Here is a 23,592-nt window from a genome sequence, read left to right on the forward strand (position 1 = left end):
CCACAATTTAAGACAATTTTTTGCTATTATGTACATGTAATTCTCTTTCAGAACTTTTAAAAAGAATTCATAAAAGCACTACAAATCATGTGACACTTTAGAGAGAGAGAGAACAAAAATTATAATGTACATGTACACCCTGTATACATGAAAATATATTACATAGTCAACAATTCATGTCTAATCGATTTTTGATTTCATTCTTTGCAGATCATCTATGTGTCAACATTACAATCCCATTCATTCAGCCCTTCCATCATACAGAAGAAATACTCGTCACTCATTGGCTGAAGGCTGTGCTCTGCTCAGTAGCACAATGAGCATACCATATTAATTGGCAGCCCAATCGATATATTAGAGACATTTTTTTTTGGCAATGATGTGTGCAGGGCAATTTGGCCGCATATGGTGATACAGGCACTAACAGTCACTTGGAAGTTTGAACAGACGCACTCTGCTCCCATGATCAGGAACACTCCACAAGGATGAGGTGCTGAGCGCATGCAGTAGATGTTGTGTTCCGAGCCTCCATCATTCACCTTCATCATTCTATCCTAAAGAGACGGCTCTAGGTGTCGGTGGCCGTGGAAGATTTACACCATCATGGCAGGCTGCTCTAAATGGTAAGCCCTCAGCATAAAGTATGCAAGAAAAATTGTACGTGTCTTGGTGTTCGGGGAATTGGTAATGAGCTTGCTTGATGTCAAATATGTTTCTGTACACAAACTACACATACAGCCTTTTTTTGTTTTTTGTTGTTGTAATAATTCTTTTATTTATTGCAAACCATGAGTGGGATTTCACAAAATAAAAAGACAAGCATAAAAATGGTTTACAATATAGGTATATATATATATATTTGTTATATATATATATATATATAACAAATATGTATATACCTATTGTGAACCATTTTATGTATTTAAAGTGCCAATTTATACAGTTTCATTGTACAAAGTATATATATATATATACTTTGTACAATGAAACTGTATACATTGGCACTTTACATACATAAATACAAGAAAATAACATTCCAGAACAATCGCATTTAAACATAATTATAAGGTACATGGGACTTCACAGGACCAATAATCATACATCAACTGACACGTATTGTTCAGAACAATTAGGAATGATGTTTAACTTGAAAATCATGTAAAGAATGAATTGGAAAGTAGATTTTGAAAGAGAGTAAAGCCCCAAATTGAGTGGTGGTATAACGCATTATCCATAAAAGAATACAAAATATTAATATATCCCGCCAAATTCAATTAATATCAAGTTTGTAATTTTTAAACAAAATACAATATTTAGAGTTTATACTATCAAAAATGAAAAGTATATCAAAAATAAATCAGGTAAATAATAAATAAAGTGAATTAGATATACCTATAAAATTGCTAGTACTTAAACGATAAAACATACAGAAAACCGACTGGATGTATAATCCATACAATCATTCTAACACTTAATTATTGCATGGAGTAATTATTGCTATAAATATAACTATATATTAATTAATTAATTAATTATTTCAAGTTCACAATGATAACAAGGAAATTGTATTAATCTGTATTTAGCATTTAAAATTATTTCAAAATTATTATAATAAAGTGTGTAAAAGAAGTAAAGAGTCTACTCGATACTATAATTTAATATGAAATTGGAAATAATTATAATAAATAAATTTAATAAAATGTAAGACGGTGTGCAAGGCTTGAAGACAAGTACCCGAAGTTTGAAACTGGTAAACCTGTGTCGTGTAATAATTAAAGTGTTTAAAACAAGGTTGATGTCTTCTTATAAAATTATTACATTCGATGAACGAAAATATACTTAATAAAGAGGATAATTAAAATACATTATATTTGGCAAAATCATTGTAGATTACAGACACCAGGGTATGAAGCTATTTTTGTATCTATTAGTTTTGCATTTGGGAGGGTACATGTCTTTGCTGTTCCGAAGAGAGTATCTTGTTTCTCTTGGAGCAGGAAGAAGAGGATTCAGCTTATGGGTTACGAATTTGGGTAAACAAGTTAAGGCATAGTTTTCTTCTACGTTCAGAAAGGGTTTCATGTGTATTTACTTGTTTAGATACTTGTAAGTCATAACAATAAGAGAGAGAGAGAGGGGGAAGGGGAGAGGGGGAGGGGAGAGAGAGGGAGGGGGAGAGAGATGTACATGTACACGTTTATTTGTGTTGTGTTTTTATGATCTCTTTTTACTTTAGGGCTGTTAATACAAATCTGTAAATGATCAGATATAAACTTGTGAGTCCTTTTAATGTGCATTTAAGTTTCATGTATTTTTTTGTAACTGAAGAGGATGAATGAATAACTTAAAGTGCAATGAACATTCACTTCTTAAAAAAGAAAAAGAAGAGAGAGAGAGGGGGGGGGGGGGGAGTAAATTACCATGTGAACTTACAAAATCAGACTAATGAAATCTGCATTTAATTTTTTTAAAGCATTATAATGTGGGAATATCAAATATGTGAAGCAGATAATCATTTCGAATGTATATGCTATATTTTGTCAGAGCAAAAAACAACAAATTAAGTGATAATTCAATGTTGATTATCTTTCTGTAAATTATGTTTTGAAGATGGGTTTGCAAAATAGACATGGGAATATTAAACATGTTCAAGTCTGTTGTAACCATGGCAATGATTGGAGATTTTTTTTTCTTCAGTGAACGATCCATCATTTATTACTGTCATCCTGAAGACTGTAGTAAAACTTGCCAGAAGCTTGGGTCTTTGTCATTTCTTCTGAAATCAATGCTCCCTCGATCATCTCAAATTCATAGATTTTCTAGTGGTACGATTACGTACATCTCCAGGTTTTTCTCTTTCTGTAAATATTTTTTTTTTGTCGATAAGAGCCCTACCTACAAGCAAACAGTAGAGAGAGAACACATATACACATCTCTACATGTACTTGGAGTATGTCAATACATGCATGATATTGTTTTGGATAAAGAATATGCAAGCATTGCAAAGCATTGGTTTGGGTCACGAAATTTAAAGGAATATGTATTGTTGGGTCAAATAGGTCGGATGTTCCAAGAATTATTGAATGGCAATAGGGCATTTCCTGCAATGTGTCCCATGAAATAAGTATCCATTTATCTTGATCTGACTATTGAATAATGATTAATTAAGGTACTACAGTCAAACCTGCTTGAGCGACCACCTGTTGGCTGTATAGAAAGCCCACCTGTCTTTAAAGACCATATTTTAAGTTTCCCTTGAATTTGTCTTTTTATTGAAACGTTCACTGAAGGAACATGTAGTTAAAGACCACCTTTCAATAAAGACCACACAATTGTTCATGTTTCCCTATGGGACACATTGCACCCAATCGCCCAACGTACAAAGCATCTTCATCTTTGAAATGATTATCGTAAACCTTCCAGTTGAAAATCAATGATACTTTGTATAAACTACATCTACATGCACATGAACATGTATGCAGTATGTCACTTACACAAACTGTTAAGTTTCCCATCAATCGTCCATCTGGAGTTAGGCAGTGCAAGATAAGTTTTGTTCAATATGGAAACTAATAGTATGCGGATTATGAGTGAGGTACTAAAACTGGGACAGTGCGGTAACCAGAAACTTCATTTTTAGCTTCTATACAATATGCAGGTCTTGAATATCCAGTATAATAACATTCATTTCACGCAGGACAAATGTATAATAATAATAATAATAATAATAATAATAATAATAATAATAATAATAATATTGTATTGTATTGTATTGTATTCTGCAGTAATGTACTATATGTCGTTAGTAAAATCGGTTACTCTTGTCCTTTTTTCCTTGATTGATTTTGTTTGTTTTTCTGTTCTTTTCCTAGGTTTCTGGTGTGCTTAGTCTTGTGTCTCGTAGGTTTGGTCATTGTTCTGGTCATCAACGACGCCAGTATCGATGTCATGCAGAGGACTGTCACTTCACATCGTAAAAACTTCGGCAGGTGAGAATTCCCTATGCCTAGGTCTTAATTATGAGTCCATTTTGTATCTATGACAATTTTATGCCTGACATTTTACCTCTGACATTTTTACCGGGCACCGTAAAAAAGGCGGGTACTGGAGATGTTGTCGAGGGTAAAAAGGGTATATTTTGTAGTTAAATTGGTCTGCAATTGGTATGAACAGTGACTTTTGCATTTTTCAGAACCGCAACTGAAAAGCGGACAATCAATCGTTACTTCCATCCTTCTGCTTAAAAATCAAGCTTTTATTCAATAGGCGCATGTGCGTAGCTAAATGACATTTTCACTTTGTCTAACAAAATTAAAACAGGAATCGAAAATGACCTGAAATTGTGAGTTATTGATGTTTGTCGGTTGTGATTTATTGTGTCAAGAATGTGGAGAATAAATAAACTAAATATTTTACAATGAAAAAAAGGAACAAAAAAAAGATGAATGATGATTAAAACTTGTTGGATTATCATTTTTCATTACCCCTAGATACTCTAAAGATGCGATCCTACCCCGCTTATCGAGCATGCTGAGAGGCTCCAAGACAGCAGCAGAGCTTGAAGATGGAGAGAAAACCTCCATCAATGGGTCATTCTTCAGGTCAACCCTAGAGGGAATCCTAGACAATGACTTCAGCCAAGCTCCGGAGCTATCCATACCACAGATGGTCATAGAGGAGAGGAAATATCGCCATGATGACCAGTTTGAAAAGTACCTGGTGAGTCGGTGATTCTACCTAAGCCATTGACTGCTGAGTTCCCTCACTCCTAACCAGGAGCCACCTGGTTTCGATAGCCAATGGGTTAAGGGCCAATCCAACCCTTGTAATAATTTCATCTGTATGAAAACGGAACAAATAAGAGGCATAGAGAGGCAAAAGTTTGGAGAAAAAAATCTGGTGAATGATGAGAAAGTTATAAGTGCTTGAAACATGAGATCACCTGTGCAAATCTCAAATTGGAAATTTTGTCAGTGGATTGTGACGTTGTGATGGATAATTCTGCCATTTGTCATGTATTAAAATTTCTAAAATTTCTGTTTTTCTCCTAATAAAGCGCCTTCTCCCTTAGGGCACCAATACAAATTTGTTGTGGGTAGAATGTTATAAAAAGATCTTTAAAATGACCCTCCTGAATCATACGTTTCAAACAATTGATATTTTAGTTATTTTGTGTATTGTGTATTCCCATACGCGTAGTGATTAAAAATTTCAAAAATTCATAACTATCTCATCTTTTGTTTGATTTTGTTCAAACTTTCCCCAGTCTGCTTCTCTGATTGTGTTGCTTTCTTTTAGAGTAGTTTACCACCAATGTTTCCCTTAAAGGTGTTCTCAAATGATAGCTAGAATTTTTCAGCATTTAATGTATTTCCTGCTTGAAGCGAGAAGTGCATTACCTCTTAATAACATTTTTGGCTCTTGACAGAGGGTATTCCCTGTATGACTTTAGTCTCTTAGTTGTTTGTAAAAGTCGATTATAATAATAATGTTGAGAGGTGTGGTGATATATACACTTAGAGAGGATTTCAGCTCTGATTTTGAACAGATTTATAAGATTTGTATCTTTCTCTTACACCATTCTCTTTATCTCTATCTCTCTCTCTCTCTCTATCTCTATTTATCTCTCCCCTTTTCTCCCTCCTTTTATTATCTCATCAAACAGACTTGATAAACTTATCAATTAACCCTATTACTCTGGACTGCCTGATGACAAGTTCATGCAATTTTGCATTGAATTTCCCTCTTACAATTTTATGCGTTTTCAAATGAAGAAAACGCTTGATGGAAATCAATTTTCCTGTTTTTCCCTCTTCTCCAGAAATGTCCCACCACAGTGCGGAAGAAGATGCTGGATAATCCCAATATTCGATCCAAGTTTGTTTCTGACATCCCGATCCTCATGTGGGATAAGCACTTCAATGCCAGCGAGTTCAGAAGACTCACCAAGTTCAGGGCCATCAATGGATGGAAGGACATGAATTATACAGGTGATTACGGCATAAACATGTAGTTGGGTTCCCGCAGTCATTGACAAACCTAGAAAAGTCAAGGGAAAAAATATTTTAAGATGTGGATAACTCATGAAATGAAAATTACCCAAATCACGGTAAACCAATATCATTCAAAGAAACAAATGTGATAGTCTCAGGGCCAGAGGTGTTTTAAGTTCCCAAATGACAATATATTACAGGTTTATTTTTCATGTAATATTATAGAGATAACGACTGCTTTGAGAGGCCTGGCTGTTTTATATGCTCAAGGAAATGCGCTAGTTCCTGAGAGCATATAAAGCAACCAGATCTCGAATAAAGCAGTCGATATGTCTTTTATATGCCGAATTGAAACAAAAATCTACCAAGAATTCTTACTTTATTCTTTTATTGAGTAAAGATTGGTTAAAACATCACGGAAAATCTGAGACACTGTCTGTTAATCTTAACTTGAAAAATGACTGAAAGTTTCGATCATTTGGGAATCGCAGACAAAAAACACTGTATGGTGTCCGCGCTCACACAACGACAATTTTAACACGTAAACCAATGAGTTTCGCAGCAAAATTTAACTATTTGCATGGTAACCGGAATTTTGAAGGATCTCACTCTCGGACTATTAACTGGTTTTGGCATTTTTCGTTTCTTTACGGGAATTGCTGAAATCACGACTCCAATTTTGACCAATCAGATGGCTGGATTTCTAAATGAGGCATATAATATATGTTAAACAAATTGTATTACGTATTTCTCTTCTCTTCTCTTCCCTCTCTTCTGTCTCGTCTTTCTCTTCTCATCCCATCTCTTCTCTCTTTCTCTCACCCCACTCACTATCTCTCTCCCCTCTTTCCTCATGATTTCTGTTATCTCCTATCCTCTCTTCCCCCCCCCACCTCCCCCCTTTTTTTTTCACCAGATATTCGTGGCATGGTAGGGCAACTGAACTCCCCCAGCAATCAGTACATGTTTGATGACAGGTTACAGAAGGGCCAAGTTCCATCAAACGATTGCACAACATGTGCAGTCATCGGCAACGGAGGCATCCTCAACGGCTCAGGGAAGGGAGCAGAAATCGATGCTCATGACTATGTCTTCAGGTAAACATTCTAATCTGTTTTTCATTATGTATAGAATACGTGAAAGGGAGAAGGGGTCAAGTCTATCAGAACATTTTTTTTTTTTTAGATGTTTAGAGATATTTTTCTCCATTTTCATCATAAACAGGATTTCACATGGTCATTTAAAAAAAAAAAATCATCATGATAAAAGCAACAAAGAACATCTATTAAATGTTCATTTCCATTAAAGGTATTAAATACAAAATTTTGGTATCCGGGGTCATGAATTTGGTTTAAATGAACATATTGGAAGCATATGCGATCCTACAATATTCAGTGATCGTTGTCGTGGTTGAAATTGAGTCTAAAGTTACGAAATTGTAAATAATCAACTCTTTATGTAATTAAGCCATAAAAACAATGTTTGTTTACTAAAATCGACCGATTGGCTATTTCCATTTGGAAATTATGTATCACAAATACATATTCTGAAATTTTCATGGTCAAAGCTACCATAATTATGGCCGTAAGCGCTATTTGAAATTTATTTATTTAGGAAAACGCAAAATTTGGTGATTAAGGGCCACTCCCTTTTTCCATTTGCATCACCAACGGGATTTCACAAGGTAACTTCAACAACAAAAACGGATCATGATAAGAGGAGTGAAGACCTTCAACTCTTTTCCATTAATAGCCACTACCTTTCTTTATTCTCACTCCGTACCTCTCTTTCTCTCTTGTTCTCTCTCCCTTTCTCCCTCCCCCTCTCTCTCTGTACAACACCTTTTTCATATTCAGACATCCTGTTCCAGCTGTGCTTATGTACATATTGAATTGTACAGCAAAGCTGAAGTTGTTCAAGTATTTGTAAATACCCCAACCCTTAAAATTCAAGGATCGTGATGGCAATTTTATTGTCAATGTCAAAGTCGATCGTCATTTATAGAGAAGATTGATTTCTGGTAAAAACTGTTTAAAAAGCGTTTAAAAGTAGAGAAAAAATAGCTTCTTTCCATTAATGGCCACTATCTTTCTCCATTCTTACTCCCTCTCTCTTCATTTCTCTCTCTCTCGTTGAGAATTATTTCTCAAAGTTTTGCAGGTTTCTAATGTTTAGCTTCAGTCCCTCACTCCTCTCTTCCTTCTTCCTTTTTCTCTCTCTCTATCTCCTTCTTTCGCCCTTACTCTGTTCAACATTTTTCTCATATTTAGACATCATGTTCCATATGTGCTTGTGTACATATTGGATTTTACAGCAGAGCTGAAGTTGTTGGAAGTATTTTTAAAGACCCCAAAACTCAATCTCTCCCTTCCCCTTTCCCTCTTCCCAACACCTTTCTCATATTCAGACATGTTCTATATGTGCATATGTACATATTAGATTTTTCAGCAGAGCTGAAATTGTTGAAGTAATTGATCAGGTCTCAACCCTTCAAATTCAAGGATCATGATGGCAATTGAAAAGAAGCTGTATTCAATGTCAATTGTCATTGTCATTGTCAATGTCAATCGTCATTTAAAGAGGAGATTTTTTTCTGGTAAAAACTAAAAATGAAGTGTAAGCTTTCTCATTAATTGTATGTAAGTTTGGAAGAATACCAATAGAAATCAGTTCTTGTATACTATGAAATGAACTTTTCACAATTGCTTTTAGACAGCTTTGTCTAAAAGACAGCAAAAGACAGCATTGTTAGGAACAAAACATGACCTGAGCTTTTTTTCGTTTCTACTTTTATATACTTTTTGTAGTATCTATACAAATAAATTGTTATTGAAACAAAATGATCTCCATAAAGCTGAAGGTGGTGGTGGTGGTGATGATGATAATGATCATATTGATATTGATGATTTTGACGATGGGGATGATGATTTACATGATGATGATATTGATGATGATTACGATGGTGATGATTGTTAACGATGATTATCATGATGATTTTATGACACGTGTCTTAATTCCTATTCCAGAGTAAATGCAGCAATTACCAAAGGGTTTGAGAAAGATGTTGGTAAAAGGACGTCCTTTTATTGTTTCTGCATGCACTCACTCCACAACACACTGGCGAAGAGACGCAAGACAGGATTTGAAATACCAAAAGATGATGAGGTAGGCCTAGGTATAGAGGAGATGGGAAGGGGAGTGGGAGGAAGGGAGGGAGGGAGGGAGGAAGGGAGGGAGGGAGAGAGGGAGAGGGAGATGGGGGAGGGAGAGGGGGAGGGAGGGAGGGGAGGGAGAGAGTGGATGGCATAGGAAAGGGAAGGGTGGGAGAGGGAGGGTGGAAGAGGGAGGGTAGGAGGGAAGATGGGAAGGGGAGAGGGAGGGAGTGAGGGACGAATAGAGATGGAGAAAGGAAGAGGAGGAAGGGAGAGGGGAGGGGGATGGGAGGAAGGGGATGGAGAGGGGGAGGAAGGGGATGGAGAGGGGGAAGGGGATGGAGAGGGAGACAGGGGATAGGAAAGGGGAGGGAGGGAGTACCAATGCATTTTACAACTTTTCACTTTTTATCCTGCCCCTTATACCAATGTACTGCTCGTTCCATGGCGCGAAAATCAAAACAAATGTGGTATCACTGTAAAGAGGAATAAACATATTTTCAAATGATAGCAAACAAAGCTATAATTATCCCACGGCAAGAGAGATATAACACTGATCAGACTTGAGTTTTACAAACTTTTTATGAGAGGTTTAAAATCAAATGTTGTATATTTCTAGCTGTTTTCTTTCCTTCCACAGAATCTTCGTTACCTTTTCTTTGCCAAATCTGAATGGACTTACACATATCTAGATGCAGCGTTGTCAGGGAAACCTTTACCTGCCAGCACAGGCAAATACCACAGGTTAGCTTCAAATTGCACCTTCCTTCAAGATCCTCCATAAAAACCCATATAGCAGCTGTTTTTTGTTGAGTTTTCGTAATTTGCATATACAATTTATTCATATACACTTTTGTATTTCTTTTAACTGTGAAAAAGTGGAAAATACAAAAAATTGTTGCCAATTTGAAGCAGAAAATCTGATTCATTTAGACCTTTAGATAACTCTGTAATTTGATATATTATATTGTGCCTTCTCATGCTTATCTACTTTCTAATGCGCATTTCTCTTTCCTCAGCTTCTTCTCAACCCCACATGCAACTCATCATTTTGTTTTATTTTCTGTACCCCTGATCTCTCACTTCTTTTTTTGGTATTGTCTACTCTTTGTGTTATGGCCGTGTTCTTTTATCTTTGTCATGTAAAGTATTGAATTGAATCGAATTGAACTTTATTTGATTCCAATCACAGTAAAAATGACATTAAACATTGTTGTAAAACATAGGCAAAGAAAAATAAATTGAAATATATACATTTATTTATTTAAAAAAAAAATAATAATAATAATAAAATAAGAAAAAGAAAAAGAAGTCATGATTAAATCTATCAAGAGTAAAGGATGGAAAAAGATGCATCCGTAAAAGCCACAGGGGCTTGATGAATAGGCGCACCCTGAGCGCGTCAGAATATAATTAACAATTAAAAAAACTCAGTCAGCTGGAGAAGAGTAAAGGGATAAACAAAGTGTACAATATATCATTTAAGAATAACTATACAATGACAAAAAGTGCTGCTTAAGTTTATGGTTAAATGGTTTGGGGAACTGAATAGATTTTTAAGAATGTGGTAATGTGTTCCAAACTTTAGGGCCATTATGGCGTAGAGAAATTGCAATAGTGCTGTAAGATACTTTCCACTGGTGAAACTTTATGGCATTCCTTGTATTGTAATTGTGTATTGCAGCATTCGTACAGAACATTTCTTTTTAAACATCAGGTAATGTATCAGTAGTAAACCGGTGCATTATCAAAGAAGTCTGTAATTTGTGTATATCATAAACATTGAGGCCCGAATTCACAAAGGAGGTTTGTCGACAAACCTAGGTTTATGTACGTCATATGACGCGTTTTGACGCGTTTTTTTACAAACCTGGTTTGTAATAACGCGTCGAAACGCGTCATAAATGACGCACGAAAACCTAGATTTATCGACAAACCTCCTTTGTGAATTCGGGCCGAAGGGTTTGAAATCTTCTAAACAGACGTTGTGACGGGGCACGGTAATCAGAATGGGAGCAAAAACGTAATGCACGTTTTTGTAACCTGTGTATTTTCAATAATTTAGACTGCTGTTTAGAAGCCCATGCAGCATTGCAGTACATTATGTGAGGCATAACAAAGGTATTATATAACATAAATAAAATACGACGTGGCACAGTAAATCTTAAATGACCGATGACACCGACACTACGGGAAATCTTTTTGGTAACTGAATCAATATGACAATTCAAGGATAGATTTTCGTAAAACAAAACGCCTAAATAATTTATAACGTGACAATGTTCAATACGTTAACCATTAACCCTAATAAGGCCGGGGGCCATTATGGCCCCCCCCCCTCCAAGATTTTTCTGATTGCTCGAGAACGCATATGGATGGCGCCCCGCCACTCGCTGACTTTTTTTCTTTCGAGTCTTGCGCAACTTTTAAAAGAATTTTTTTGAAAATCGGACCTACGGTTACAAGGTCACGTGACCTTTTGTCTTTGCATGTCAGCCCGAAAATCGCTCATTTTCGTGATTTGTGTACAGAACAGATCAAACATGGGTCATTGGGTCTTGTTTAAAGTTTAGGTGGTTGTTTTGGGTGTCAAAATAGTTGAATTGTAGTAAGAAATGATATAAAACAACAAAAACAATGAAATACATAAGTTAAAAAAACAAGGAAATACATAAGAAATTATCAAAACAAGGGATAACATAAGGAATAAGCTGGCTCTTTCAATTTTTTTCTTGTATTATTATTCAAAATGGTCTAATGAATATATGTAGTGAAAAAGAATGCCTAATTATGAATAATATATGATTTATGGGTAAAAATGTGAGTTTTATGACTTTATTTGCATAAATTACCATAAATATGCAAATGAGTAAATTTTTCTAGAAATTGAAATTATCATATTATTCTATACACTTTATTTGTTACACAAATTTGTTCACAGCCGAGATCTTAAGGGGGGCCATAATGCCCCCCCCCCCCCCCGGCCATACTAAGACCTCAAATAACCCGGCCTTATTAGGGTTAATATACAGTGCGTCCCAGAAAATACAAAACCGAGAATGATCGATGTTTTATCATAACCTAATCACAATTATAATTGATAAATTGACATATTTCACGCATGAGTGATAAAAATGAATTTGAAGAGAAGAAACCAAAAAGTCATTTGGCGGACGGTATCTGAATTTCAAACAAAAATCACGTTTCTAGAAAGTTGAGTTTCTGCCCTTTCATGTGACACATCACAGGAAAAATGAGCTAGGAATAAAAAAAAAGTTCTGTTTGTTTAAAGTAGTGCTTGCATTTCCATAATTGTACCAAACGGATTCGTTTTAACTGGCTGCCTGCCGTAGCAACAAACGGAATTAACAAAAGACTTGACTCCGTTTCGTTGACAATCAGCCATAGATGAAAGACTTCATGCATGGCTGATTGTCAACGAAACGGAGTTAAGTCTTTTGTCAATTCTGCTTGTGGCAGGCAGCTAGTGAAAACGAATTCGTTTAATACAATTATGGAAATGCAAGCACTACTTTAAACAAACAGAACTTTGTTATTCCTTGCTCATTTTTCCTGATTGAGGGGTCATATGAAAGGATAGAAACTCAACTTTCTAGAAATGTGATTTTTCTCTTTGAAATTTAGATACCGTCCGCCAAGTGACTTTTTGGTTTCCTCTCTTCAAATTCATTTTAATCACTCATGCGTGAAATATGCATCATAATTTTTATTATCATTATAGTATTATTTGAGGTGTACTCACCTGTGCATAACATTGCTCTTTAGTGGACCCCTCTGATTCCAATGTGTATTTCTATATTTGTTGTTAATATTTATAATTGATTTGTAATGTTTTGTTGGAAACACAAATAAATTGAAATAAACTTGAAATAAGCTCTAAATAATATGGGTTAATACATGAAAATAAACAAAACTTGAAAAATTATTCCAATGTGTGATGAAAAGCTTGATTATATAATGGCGGTGAAATTTATTTGGAATCAGTTTGGCCGAACTTGAAGTCGTAAGATTTTTTAATTTTAATCTGTGGATGAATAGACTATGAACAGTCAATCTCATATTATTATGTCGAATAACCATTGAAGTCGATGAGAATAAAAAGTCCCAATTTTCCATTGTAGACTTTAATACGTGTGTTAAATCTCTGTATTAGTTGATTTTTGTAAGTCGAATAATCGCTAATTCAAACAAAATTAATCACTGTCAGAAAACAATTTTGCTTACGCAATACCCCATCGATCGACCCTGTATATCCCTTACAAAAAAAATCTATGATATTCCTATGGTACGGCTCTATGGTGAATGGTATTTCTATGATATATTATATGGTAGAATATATTTCTATGGTATACCACACAATTGCTGAATGGTGGAGTTCTATGGTCAATGGTATATCATTGATGCCGTCCTATGGTGTATGGTATTTCTATGATATATTATATGGTAGACTATATTTCTATGGTATTTCTGTTGAATGGTATCCCTATGGTGGAGGATATTTCAGTGGTAGCTCTATGGTGGATGATGACTTTATGGTATATCTATGGTGGTTATGTGACTCTATGGTGGCTCTAAAGTGAATGGTAGATCTATGGTAGCTCTATGGTGGCTGTATGGTGTATGGTATTTCTACGGTATGTTATATGGTAGAATATATTTCTATGGTATTTCTGTTGAATGGTATCCCTATGGTGGAGGATATTTCAGTGGTAGCTCTATGGTGGATGATGACTTTATGGTATATCTATGGTGGTTATGTGACTCTATGGTGGCTCTAAAGTGAATGGTAGATCTATGGTAGCTCTATGGTGGCTGTATGGTGTATGGTATTTCTACGGTATGTTATATGGTAGAATATATTTCTATGGTATTTCTGTTGAATGGTATCCCTATGGTGGAGGATATTTCAGTGGTAGCTCTATGGTGGATGATGACTTTATGGTATATCTATGGTGGTTATGTGACTCTATGGTGGCTCTAAAGTGAATGGTAGATCTATGGTAGCTCTATGGTGGCTGTATGGTGTATGGTATTTCTACGGTATGTTATATGGTAGAATATATTTCTATGGTATTTCTGTTGAATGGTATCCCTATGGTGGAGGATATTTCAGTGGTAGCTCTATGGGGGATGATGACTTTATGGTACATTAATGGTGGTTAGTGACTCTATGGTGGCTCTAAAGTGAATGGTAGATCTATGGTAGCTCTATGGTGGCTGTATGGTGCGGGGTATGGTGTATGGTATTTCTATGGTATGATATATGGTAGAGTATATTATATGGTATTTCCGTTGAATGGTATATCCCTGTGGTGTAAGATATTTTAGCAGTAGCTCTATGGTGGATGATGACTTTATGATATATTTCTAGTGGTTAGTGACCCCATGGTGGCTCTAACGTGGCACTTTTTACATAAAAAGGGCCCCTTTACTTTAAAAAGTGCCCCTATTATTTTTTTTTAAAGTGCCCCTTTTCCTTCGATAAGTTCCGGTTTTCCTTTGCAATAAGTGTCCATTTTCCATTCTCATAAGTGCCCTTTTTCCATCTCTAATAAGTGCCCCTTTTCAGATACGAGAAGTGCCCCTTTTCACTTTTGATAAGTGCCCCATTCACCTCTGATAATTTCCCTATTCAAATCTGAGAGGGGCCTTTCCCCCTTTTAATAACTACCCCTTGTTTAACTCGGATAAGCGCACCTTATATTTTCACATGTGCCCCCTTTCCTTTCTAACAAGTGCCCCCATTTAAAAGAGAGCCCCTTCCCTTTATCATAAATGCCCCCTTTCCATCTATGAAAACAGTTACTTTTCATTCTTAAGTCCCTCTTCATTCTCATAGTCCCGTTCCATCTCTAGTAAATGACCCTATTAAATTCTGAGAGGTACTCGTTTTATTTTTGACAAGTGTCCCTTTTCCTCCTGATAAGTGCTCTTTTCATCTTCAATAACTGCCCCTTTTATTTTGCCCCATTTAAAAGAGAGCCCCTTCCCTTTATCATAAATGCTCTTTTTCCTTCTTTTATAAGTGCCCCATCTCCTACCCATAATTACCCCCTTTTCATCTCTCATAAGTGCCCCGTTTATCTTGACATGTGCCTCTTTTCTTTTTAATAATAGCCTGCACTTCCCCCTTCTCATAAATCCCCCCTTCCCCTCGTATTAAATGCCCCTATTAAAAACTGATCGGTGCCCCTTTTCGTACAACAAATCAACATTTCCCCTTATTATTAGTGCCCCTTTTTCATTCTCATAAGTGCCCCTTTTCTTTTCACCTCAGATAATTACCCTTTAACAATGATACGTACGTGCCCCATTTTCACCTTCTGATAATTACCCGTAATAATTTGACATGTGCTCCTTTTTTTCTTCTAATAAGTGTCACCCTTTTCGATAAGTGTCCCCTTTTCCTCTCATCACGTGCCCCTAATTTCCAGCTACTAAGAGCAATATCACCCAAAGCACACCCGCATTTCTAGATGTTATAATTATGGTACTTATCAAAGGTCTTTTCAGTCTTCTGTTATGATAATGTAATAAACCCATCAGGATTGGGTTTTTCTTCTTTATAATTGATGTAATTTTTCGCACTGCGACCTCACAAATCTTATTTATAAAGATAACAAAAATATTGAAATCATCCCTGATAATCTAATCACAATATAGGGGGTATATACAAATGTTTTTTTTTTTTAATATATATTTTCGCTGTGAGATTTCCCTTTGTAGGTGCCCTATTTATTTTCTCCAGAAAGTGCCCTTTTTGTTGGTGCCCCCCCCCCCCGGCACCCCCCCCCCCCCCCCACTTAGGAAGTCGCTCCACTGCCTCTGTTTGCACTCAATTAGTCTCAATCAATTAAAGAAATCATTAAATAAAAAATTCTAAACCAAATTGTAACAAGTAATGTATATCAGCAGAAAGTAGATAACAAGGGCTGTTTGCTGCCACCTTGTGCCAAGATTTGAATAACTCTTCTAGCCGTTGGTCTCCAATATTTACTCACTGAAAATGCTTCGCAAAACTCCAAAATATGTGAGGAAGAGGAAGGTGTTCAAAGGAGATCATTACCAGATATTACAGAAGAGTAACATGAATGCTGGAGAGGTGCCAGAAGAACTAACAGCTAATTCAGAGATCGAGGAAGCTTTCCCTGAATAAGTGTTTGGACAGCCCTATTTTTGGCCCTGGTCCCACATGTGAAGATCCACGTCATTAGTGGCCCACAACTTGCAGCTGCTTTGCAAAAGGCTCACGTGTGTCTGGGAGGTATGTACTTACTATCAAACAATATTTTTAGTTTGCAAACTGTTACTTTGAGATTGTATTGCATGCTCAAGGGGTGAATGGCTCAAAAAGCCAAATCAAATGATTAAGAATAGAGTAAAGGAGGGGGTAATCGACCATCACCAGTTTTCGGCCGATCCGTTGGATGCATGGTAAAATCCCTGTAAAATCCATCGCATAACAGCATATCATATATCCCACACATACCATACCATGCCAGAGTCATGCACTGAAGAGCCACATTTGCAATGGAAAATATATCCTAAAATATCACATTTTAGCGATGTAATCGGCGGTCCCGCTCCCAGAATCTGAAAAATTCAGTATCTTAAGCGTGTAAGGAATAGGCCTATGGGTACCATAAAATGAGCTTTATTTCAAGTATTTTTCAGATTTAGAGTCCGATTTTGTGTGAGTCGCAAGCTCAAAAGTATCTCATCGCATGTATTTAATCAATGCAGCCGGATACCGCAGCGCACACACGATATCTCTGTCTAATTCAGATTCCAATTTCTGATCACCGCAGAGATAGTTTTCAGCACGGGAAGCTCCGGCTTGGGATACCTGCTCCGGCCGTTAGTGCTATAGATCAGTGGGGAAACGCATGGCGCGCTTGCTTGCTTCCTATTGACTTTGTACATGCGGCCGAAAACTGCCTCGCTAGGCCGAAAACTACCTCCGAAACAGTGAAAATTGAAATGAATGTTGTCATGGCAATTCATGATTTTTTTTCTGGGATTCTTTCTTTGTTTAAATAATAATAGTATTTGCTTCATGATTTGAACAAGAAATGATAATAAAAAGGAAGTAAAGAGTCCAAAAAATAGGATTTTGTCTTAAGTGGCCGAAAAACCCCTCCTTTACTCTATGGTGAATCGAAGTGGGGGCATCGGAATTGTTGTGAAATCTGTGAAAATGTGTATTTGTGTAATATACTACATGTATGTCATAACTAGCACTTTGTTATTATTTGGGGATTGTGCTTTTCAAAATATTTTCCCTGTTCCATAAAGTGTTTTGGATATCTTTTACAGGGCATCTCATTCCTCTGGAGAATTTGTCAAAGAGGAATGGGTTGAACTGCGCCATGGTCCTTGGTTGCTTCATTTGCAAGAAGGAGAGGACATTCTCTTCATCAGAAAATGAATGCGAAGGACGTGGAAAGTCTGCAGAAATAAACCGCAGAGCTACTCTGGCAGCAACGGAGGTTGGTTTGGCACGGGATAGCTTGTGCGACTTGCTGACCATCCTCGGAACAGCCCCACTAGTCGAAGCCCCTAGCTACAACAGGCACATAGCCACTTTATCTTCCTTATCCCAAGAGGTTAGTCACCAGCCTTGTGTTTTCTTCATTACATTATCTTAGCTGTACGTACATTTAATCCAAACATATTTTTATTTCTTAGTTATGGTCGATAGACAGTATAATACATGTACATCAATATCCCTTCTTGTCAAATCAAGGGATGAAAATTAATCAAATCTAAATATTTGTAATAGGGTCTAATAAGTAAGGGGCCTGAGGGAACTTGAAATTTACTTGTTATTTATTACAAACTCTTTTTTTTTTTGCAGACCAGTAAGGATCAGAAGAAGAAGGTGGCAGCATGCCTACGTCAAAGGGCCATGGACAAGGATCTGACCATCAGGGAAAATGATCATGTGGACGTGGCAGTGCCCTACGATGGAACATGGCATAGACGAGGTTACACATCGAATCATGGGGTGGGGGTAGTGATACCGATCGATACAGGGGAGATTGTTTGACACAGAAGGTCTATCAAAATCATGTAAACAGTTTGAGTATAGAAAGGGTTGTTCTCAGCCAGAGGGACCTTGATCGCCTTCAGAGACTCCAAAAATGAGCAGCAAGGCTTGTATTTTCTGCTCCTCTTCGAACTCACATATACAACCTCTTTGACTTGAACTTCATTGTACATGTTAATACAATGTTTTAGAACATTTCTGTGCTGCAACTCAGTGCCTTAGTTTTTATTGTACATGTTTATATATTTTTAACTTGCCTTTCATTTTAGTCATGTTTACATACACACTATATATGACATTTTAGTTATTTAGAGGAACTAGGGTGATATATATGGGGGTATTTATTACACCTTAGTAGAATAAGTCCAAGTAATATGTGTTGCAATTATGAACTTGCCTTTCATTTGAGTTTTTATTGTACATGTTTATACAATGTTTTATAACAATCCTGTGCTGCAACTCAGTGCCTTAGTTTTTATTGTACATGTTTATATATTTTTAACTTGCCTTTCATTTTAGTCATGTTTACGTACACACTGTATGTGACATTTCAGTTGTTTCTTTTTAACTTGCCGATTATTTAGAGGAACTAGGGTGATATATATGTGGGTATTTATTACATCTTAGTAGAATAAGTCCAAGTAATATGTGTTGCAATTACGAACTTGCCTTTCATTTTAGTTTGTAGTGTACATGTTTATGTGATATATTTTTTTACTTGCCTTTTATTTTAGTTTTTAGCATATGTACATGCATACAACTTTTGATATAAACCAAATACATCCTGCCACTTTCATTCAATTCATTTTTTTAATAAGCATCATGTGTGTATTGTAAGTTAACATTTAAGTTTAGATTTCTCAAAAATTCAATATATTATAGTCACCATTCTGTGTACTATAGAACGCACTACAGCCACCATTCTGCTAACCATAGATCAAGATCCAAACTACCATTCTGAATATACCATTTCAAAATGCTACAATTAAGCTTAACATTTTGTTGCGTATTTTGAATGGTAGTGAATGGTAGATGAATGGTGGCTCTATGGTAGATGAATGGTGGCTCTATGGTAGATGAATGGTGGCTCTATGGTAGATAAATGGTGGCTCTATGGTAGATGAATGGTGGCTCTATGGTAGATGAGTGGTGACTCTATGGTAGATGAATGGTGGCTCTATGGTAGATGAGTGGTGACTCTATGGTAGATGAATGGTGGCTCTATGGTAGATGAATGGTGGCTCTATGGTAGATGAGTGGTGACTCTATGGTAGATGAATGGTGGCTCTATGGTAGATGAATGGTGGCTCTATGGTAGATGAATGGTGGCTCTATGGTAGATGAATGGTGGCTCTATGGTAGATGAATGGTGGCTCTATGGTAGATGAATGGTGGCTTTATGGTAGATGAATGGTGGCTCTATGGTAGATGAATGGTGGCTTTATGGTAGATGAATGGTGGCTCTATGGTATATGAATGATGGCTATATGGTAGATGAATGGTGGCTCTATGGTAGATGAATGGTGGCTCTGTGGTAGATGAATGGTGGTTCTATGGTAGATGAATGGTGGCTCTATGGTAGATGAATGATGGCTCTATGGTAAATGAATGATGACTCTATGGTGGCTCTATGGTATATGAATGGTGGCTCTATGGTAGAATATGTAGGTGTGGCCTAATTTGAATAAATGAATAAATTTGTCCCAATTATTTTAATTAGTTCTATGGTAAATGAATGGTAGATCTATGGTAGATTTGCTATGGTGTTTGTATGGTAATCTATGGTAGATTTGCTATGGTGTTTGTATGGTGTACCATAGAGATTTTTTTTGTAAGGGATTCCAGACTTAATTGCTGGGACGTGCTCCTCCGTTCTTCATCTCACTCTCATATACTGTCTCGCCTCTCTCAAACAAAATAAATCACTGTCAAAAAACGCGCCACACACCAATTTTGTTTACGCAATACACGCCATCGATCAATCGATCCTGTATTCCAGACTTGCTGGCATCATGTGCTTCTCCGTTCTTAAGCCACCCTGACACATGCACAAATTGAGGAGTACCAGTGCGTAATATTAGGGATTTTTAGATTGAGTGGATGAGTACACGACGAACGCCGACTGATCGTGCGTACGTGTCAACGTACTCAACTGCCCATGTTGACTACAATTAGAAATCTTTTAAATTGCACTCGACGACATGCATGCATGCAGGAAGTATTACTATGAACATCACGGACAAAGAAAGAGGACAAAATACAGTTCCTCATTCTACCCTCAACAAAAGAACATCCCTTCACTGCTATTATGTAAAAATGTGTAGAACAGGTGAATATGCATGCGACACCTGTTCTACATATTTTTACATAATAGCGGAGAAGGGATGTTCCTTTGTCTACCTGAGGAACTGTATATGTTATGCGCACGCGGCAAAATAGTACCTTGAGCATGTAAAGGCGCTATAAGGGCTACTTTAAACAAACAGAACTTTGTTATTCCTGGCTCAATTTTCTTGATTGAGGTATCATATGAAAGAGCAGAAAATGAACTTTCTAGAAATATGAATTTTTCTTTGAAATTCAGATACCGCCCGCCAAATTACTTTTTGGTTTCCTTCCTTCAAATTGCTTTTAATCACTCATGCGTAAAATATGCATTATCTGAGTAACATCACATGAAAGAGGAGACTCTAAGCTTTCCAAATATGTATCATTCATTAATTCTAGTTGTGATTAAGTTATGATAGAACATCGATACTTCTCGGTTTCGTTTTTTCTGGGACGCACTGTATAAATATCAATATGTATGTATGTATGTACTAGATTTAGGGAAATCAAGGTTGACGCATTCTCGATCGCCGACTGAGACGACGTAACGCATGTGCAGTGCCTTAAATTGACGTCACACGTTGCAGTCAAAGCTGTTGACGTGCAAATCTAAAAGCCCCTATTTAGTTGCACGAAGACCGTGTATCGTTCGTGCAATGCGTAATAACATGACATTCATTGTCCCGTCACGTTTACGACATACTTACGTCATACTTACACCATATACTTACGTATTGTTCCCGCCATTATTCACGCATTGTCACGACATGCATGCTTTCATTCCAGCGGTCACAACCTTCTTGATCACGTATTGCGTAAGAGTAGACCATGCGCAAATGTGAAAACTATGCGGGAAGTATGCGCAGCCGATGCGCAAATTGTGAGCAATTTATTCTTAAATTCTGTCGTGAACTGGTCGTTAACATATGCGTGCCACTCGGGCATTGGCACGCACCGGTTAGTACACGGGTAGGATACGTATAGGATACGCATATAGTTCGCGAAGTGTTCCCGAAAGTCGTCCACCAAATTTGTCGTGCAGAAATTTTGAAAATTGTGCCACGAATTTCAAGCCTTGTCCCGCATTGGCCGCATTGGCCCTCATCCTCCCGCGTGTTCCGCGAACGCTTCCTGTTGTGGCAAGAACGTAGCACGAAACAATGCGCAAACCATGCGCAAACCATGCGCGAACCAAAATCGTGCAAGTGTCAGGGTGCCTTTAAGGCTGGCACGTGAACTTCCGTTCTTCACCTCTCTCTCATCTCACCGATTTTGTTTACGCAATACGCCATCGATCAACCCTGTATTCCAGACTTTCTGGTGCGTGCACCACCGTTCTTCTCTCTCTCTCCCTCTCTCTCTCTCGTACCTGTCGAGCCTCTCCCCTTCTATTTCTCTCTCTCTCTCTCGTTTCCGCTTCTTTCTCAAACAAAATTAATCACTTTCGAAAAAACGCGCCACACAGATTTTATTTACGCAATACGCCATCGATCAACCCTCCATTCCAGACTTGCCGACATGCGCGTTCTCTTCTGTTCTTCTCTCGATATTCCCATCCCTTGTATCTGTCGCGCCTCTATCCTTCTATCTCTCCCTCTCTTTCGTTTCCGCCTCTCATTCAAACAAAATCAATCACTTTAAAAAAACGTGTCACACACTGGCCGTGCGTTCCCCATGCGTCCTCTCTGTGTGACCGGGCCTTTAGCAGGGCTCCCCCTTAGCCGAGTTGTATTAGCGAGTTATGGCGAGTTGTGGTAAGTTGCCTCAAAGAACACTCGTAATAACTCGCGACAACTCGTTACGGCTCGGCGTAACTCTTTACAACATTCCACGACTCTCCTCGAAGTCGCGAGTAGTTCAAAAAATTTACTGACTCGTTGTTACTCGAGATGAACTCGCTTACATTCGCAATATACTCGCATTACTCGTAACAAGCTCGCAATGCACTTTTCATAAAGCAGGGCTCCCACTTAGCCGAGTTGGAGCCTCGAGTTGTGGCGAGCTGGCGCGATCTTATGGCAAGCAGTTTTATCATTAAAACATATTTCTTGATATCAAGAATTCAATTGTTGATATCACGAAATCGAATTCCTGATATCACGAAATCGAATTCTTGATATCAAGAATTACTTTTGCTTTACAACATAAAATTATTTCTTGATGTCAAGAATTGATTTCTTGAAAATCAATTAATAATAAAAACGGCTTGCCATAAGATCGCGCCAGCTCGCCACGACTCGAGGTTCCAACTCGGCTAAAAGGCCTGCTTTACTCACATCATCAACTCGCCACCTTGAAGTATACGCGAGTGCTATTCGAGTATTTCCAAGAGTACGAGCAAGACGATCGTGCTGCGAGTCATGGCGCGTCATGTTGAGTTGCCTACGAGATTTACGCGAGTTTAGATCGACTACGGGGACTTACGGCGAGTTTCGTATGAGCATGAGCAGACTGTAGGGCGAGCATTACGAGCGCACCATGATACGTCAGCTGGCCTACAATATTGTGCAGAAGATCAAGGCATGTTCTTCCTCCAGCAAATCTAGCAAATATGCTTCTGGCATCCATCTTTGTTTTGGAGAGCGCCAAAATCAGATGCAGCCCTCCAGATTGGGGTGGGGACGGGGGCAGTGCCCCTACTTTTTCAAGTACCCGAAATGTGCCCCTCTTTTAGGTTTATTCAAAACATGAGTCGCAGCCCCATGGCTGAAATGGTCATGTGTACAATTAAAAGACTTATTACATATTTCAAACATAAAATACAGTTACAATTATTTTGTCAATATTGACAAATAATTATTATGTATAGTTAATATGGTAAGATTGATTTGGCAGCACAAATTAGAAAACGTAGAGGAGAAACATGAAGAATAGAAGTAAGATAGGAAGATGTAAAAGTATATGTACATTGAAAAATATGAATTGCATACATGTACTAAAGAGTCATTAAGACAATATACGAATATAAAAATAGAAATGAAAATATTTCTCATAACATTATTGACGTTTGATATTGCAAGTATTTGTATATTTGCTTAGAAAAATGTTA

General features: G+C 37.2%; 2 protein-coding genes across 2 annotated transcripts in view; both read left to right on the top strand.

Moving 5' to 3' along the window:
* Positions 1–215: 215 nt before the first annotated feature.
* Positions 216–23,592, top strand: part of LOC763521 (alpha-N-acetylgalactosaminide alpha-2,6-sialyltransferase 2) — a 29,486-nt gene continuing 6,109 nt past the window's right edge. Inside the window, exons 1-7 of the mRNA XM_030976399.1 lie at positions 216–623; positions 3,873–3,989; positions 4,491–4,719; positions 5,822–5,990; positions 6,910–7,090; positions 9,020–9,158; positions 9,786–9,889. Of these exons, the coding sequence (XP_030832259.1) occupies positions 604–623; positions 3,873–3,989; positions 4,491–4,719; positions 5,822–5,990; positions 6,910–7,090; positions 9,020–9,158; positions 9,786–9,889 (959 nt within the window). The 5' untranslated portion in view covers positions 216–603. The remainder of the gene's footprint in view (positions 624–3,872; positions 3,990–4,490; positions 4,720–5,821; positions 5,991–6,909; positions 7,091–9,019; positions 9,159–9,785; positions 9,890–23,592) is intronic.
* Positions 16,140–19,016, top strand: LOC115920635. The gene is made up of 3 exons (XM_030976906.1): positions 16,140–16,430; positions 17,483–17,772; positions 18,024–19,016. Exons 2-3 carry the CDS (start codon positions 17,536–17,538, stop codon positions 18,213–18,215), a joined length of 429 nt encoding a protein of 142 aa, XP_030832766.1. The 5' UTR covers positions 16,140–16,430; positions 17,483–17,535; the 3' UTR covers positions 18,216–19,016.

Source organism: Strongylocentrotus purpuratus, unplaced genomic scaffold, assembly GCF_000002235.5.
Source record: "Strongylocentrotus purpuratus isolate Spur 01 unplaced genomic scaffold, Spur_5.0 spur5_scaffold_9, whole genome shotgun sequence".
In the NCBI taxonomy this organism is placed as follows: Eukaryota; Metazoa; Echinodermata; class Echinoidea; order Camarodonta; family Strongylocentrotidae; genus Strongylocentrotus; species Strongylocentrotus purpuratus.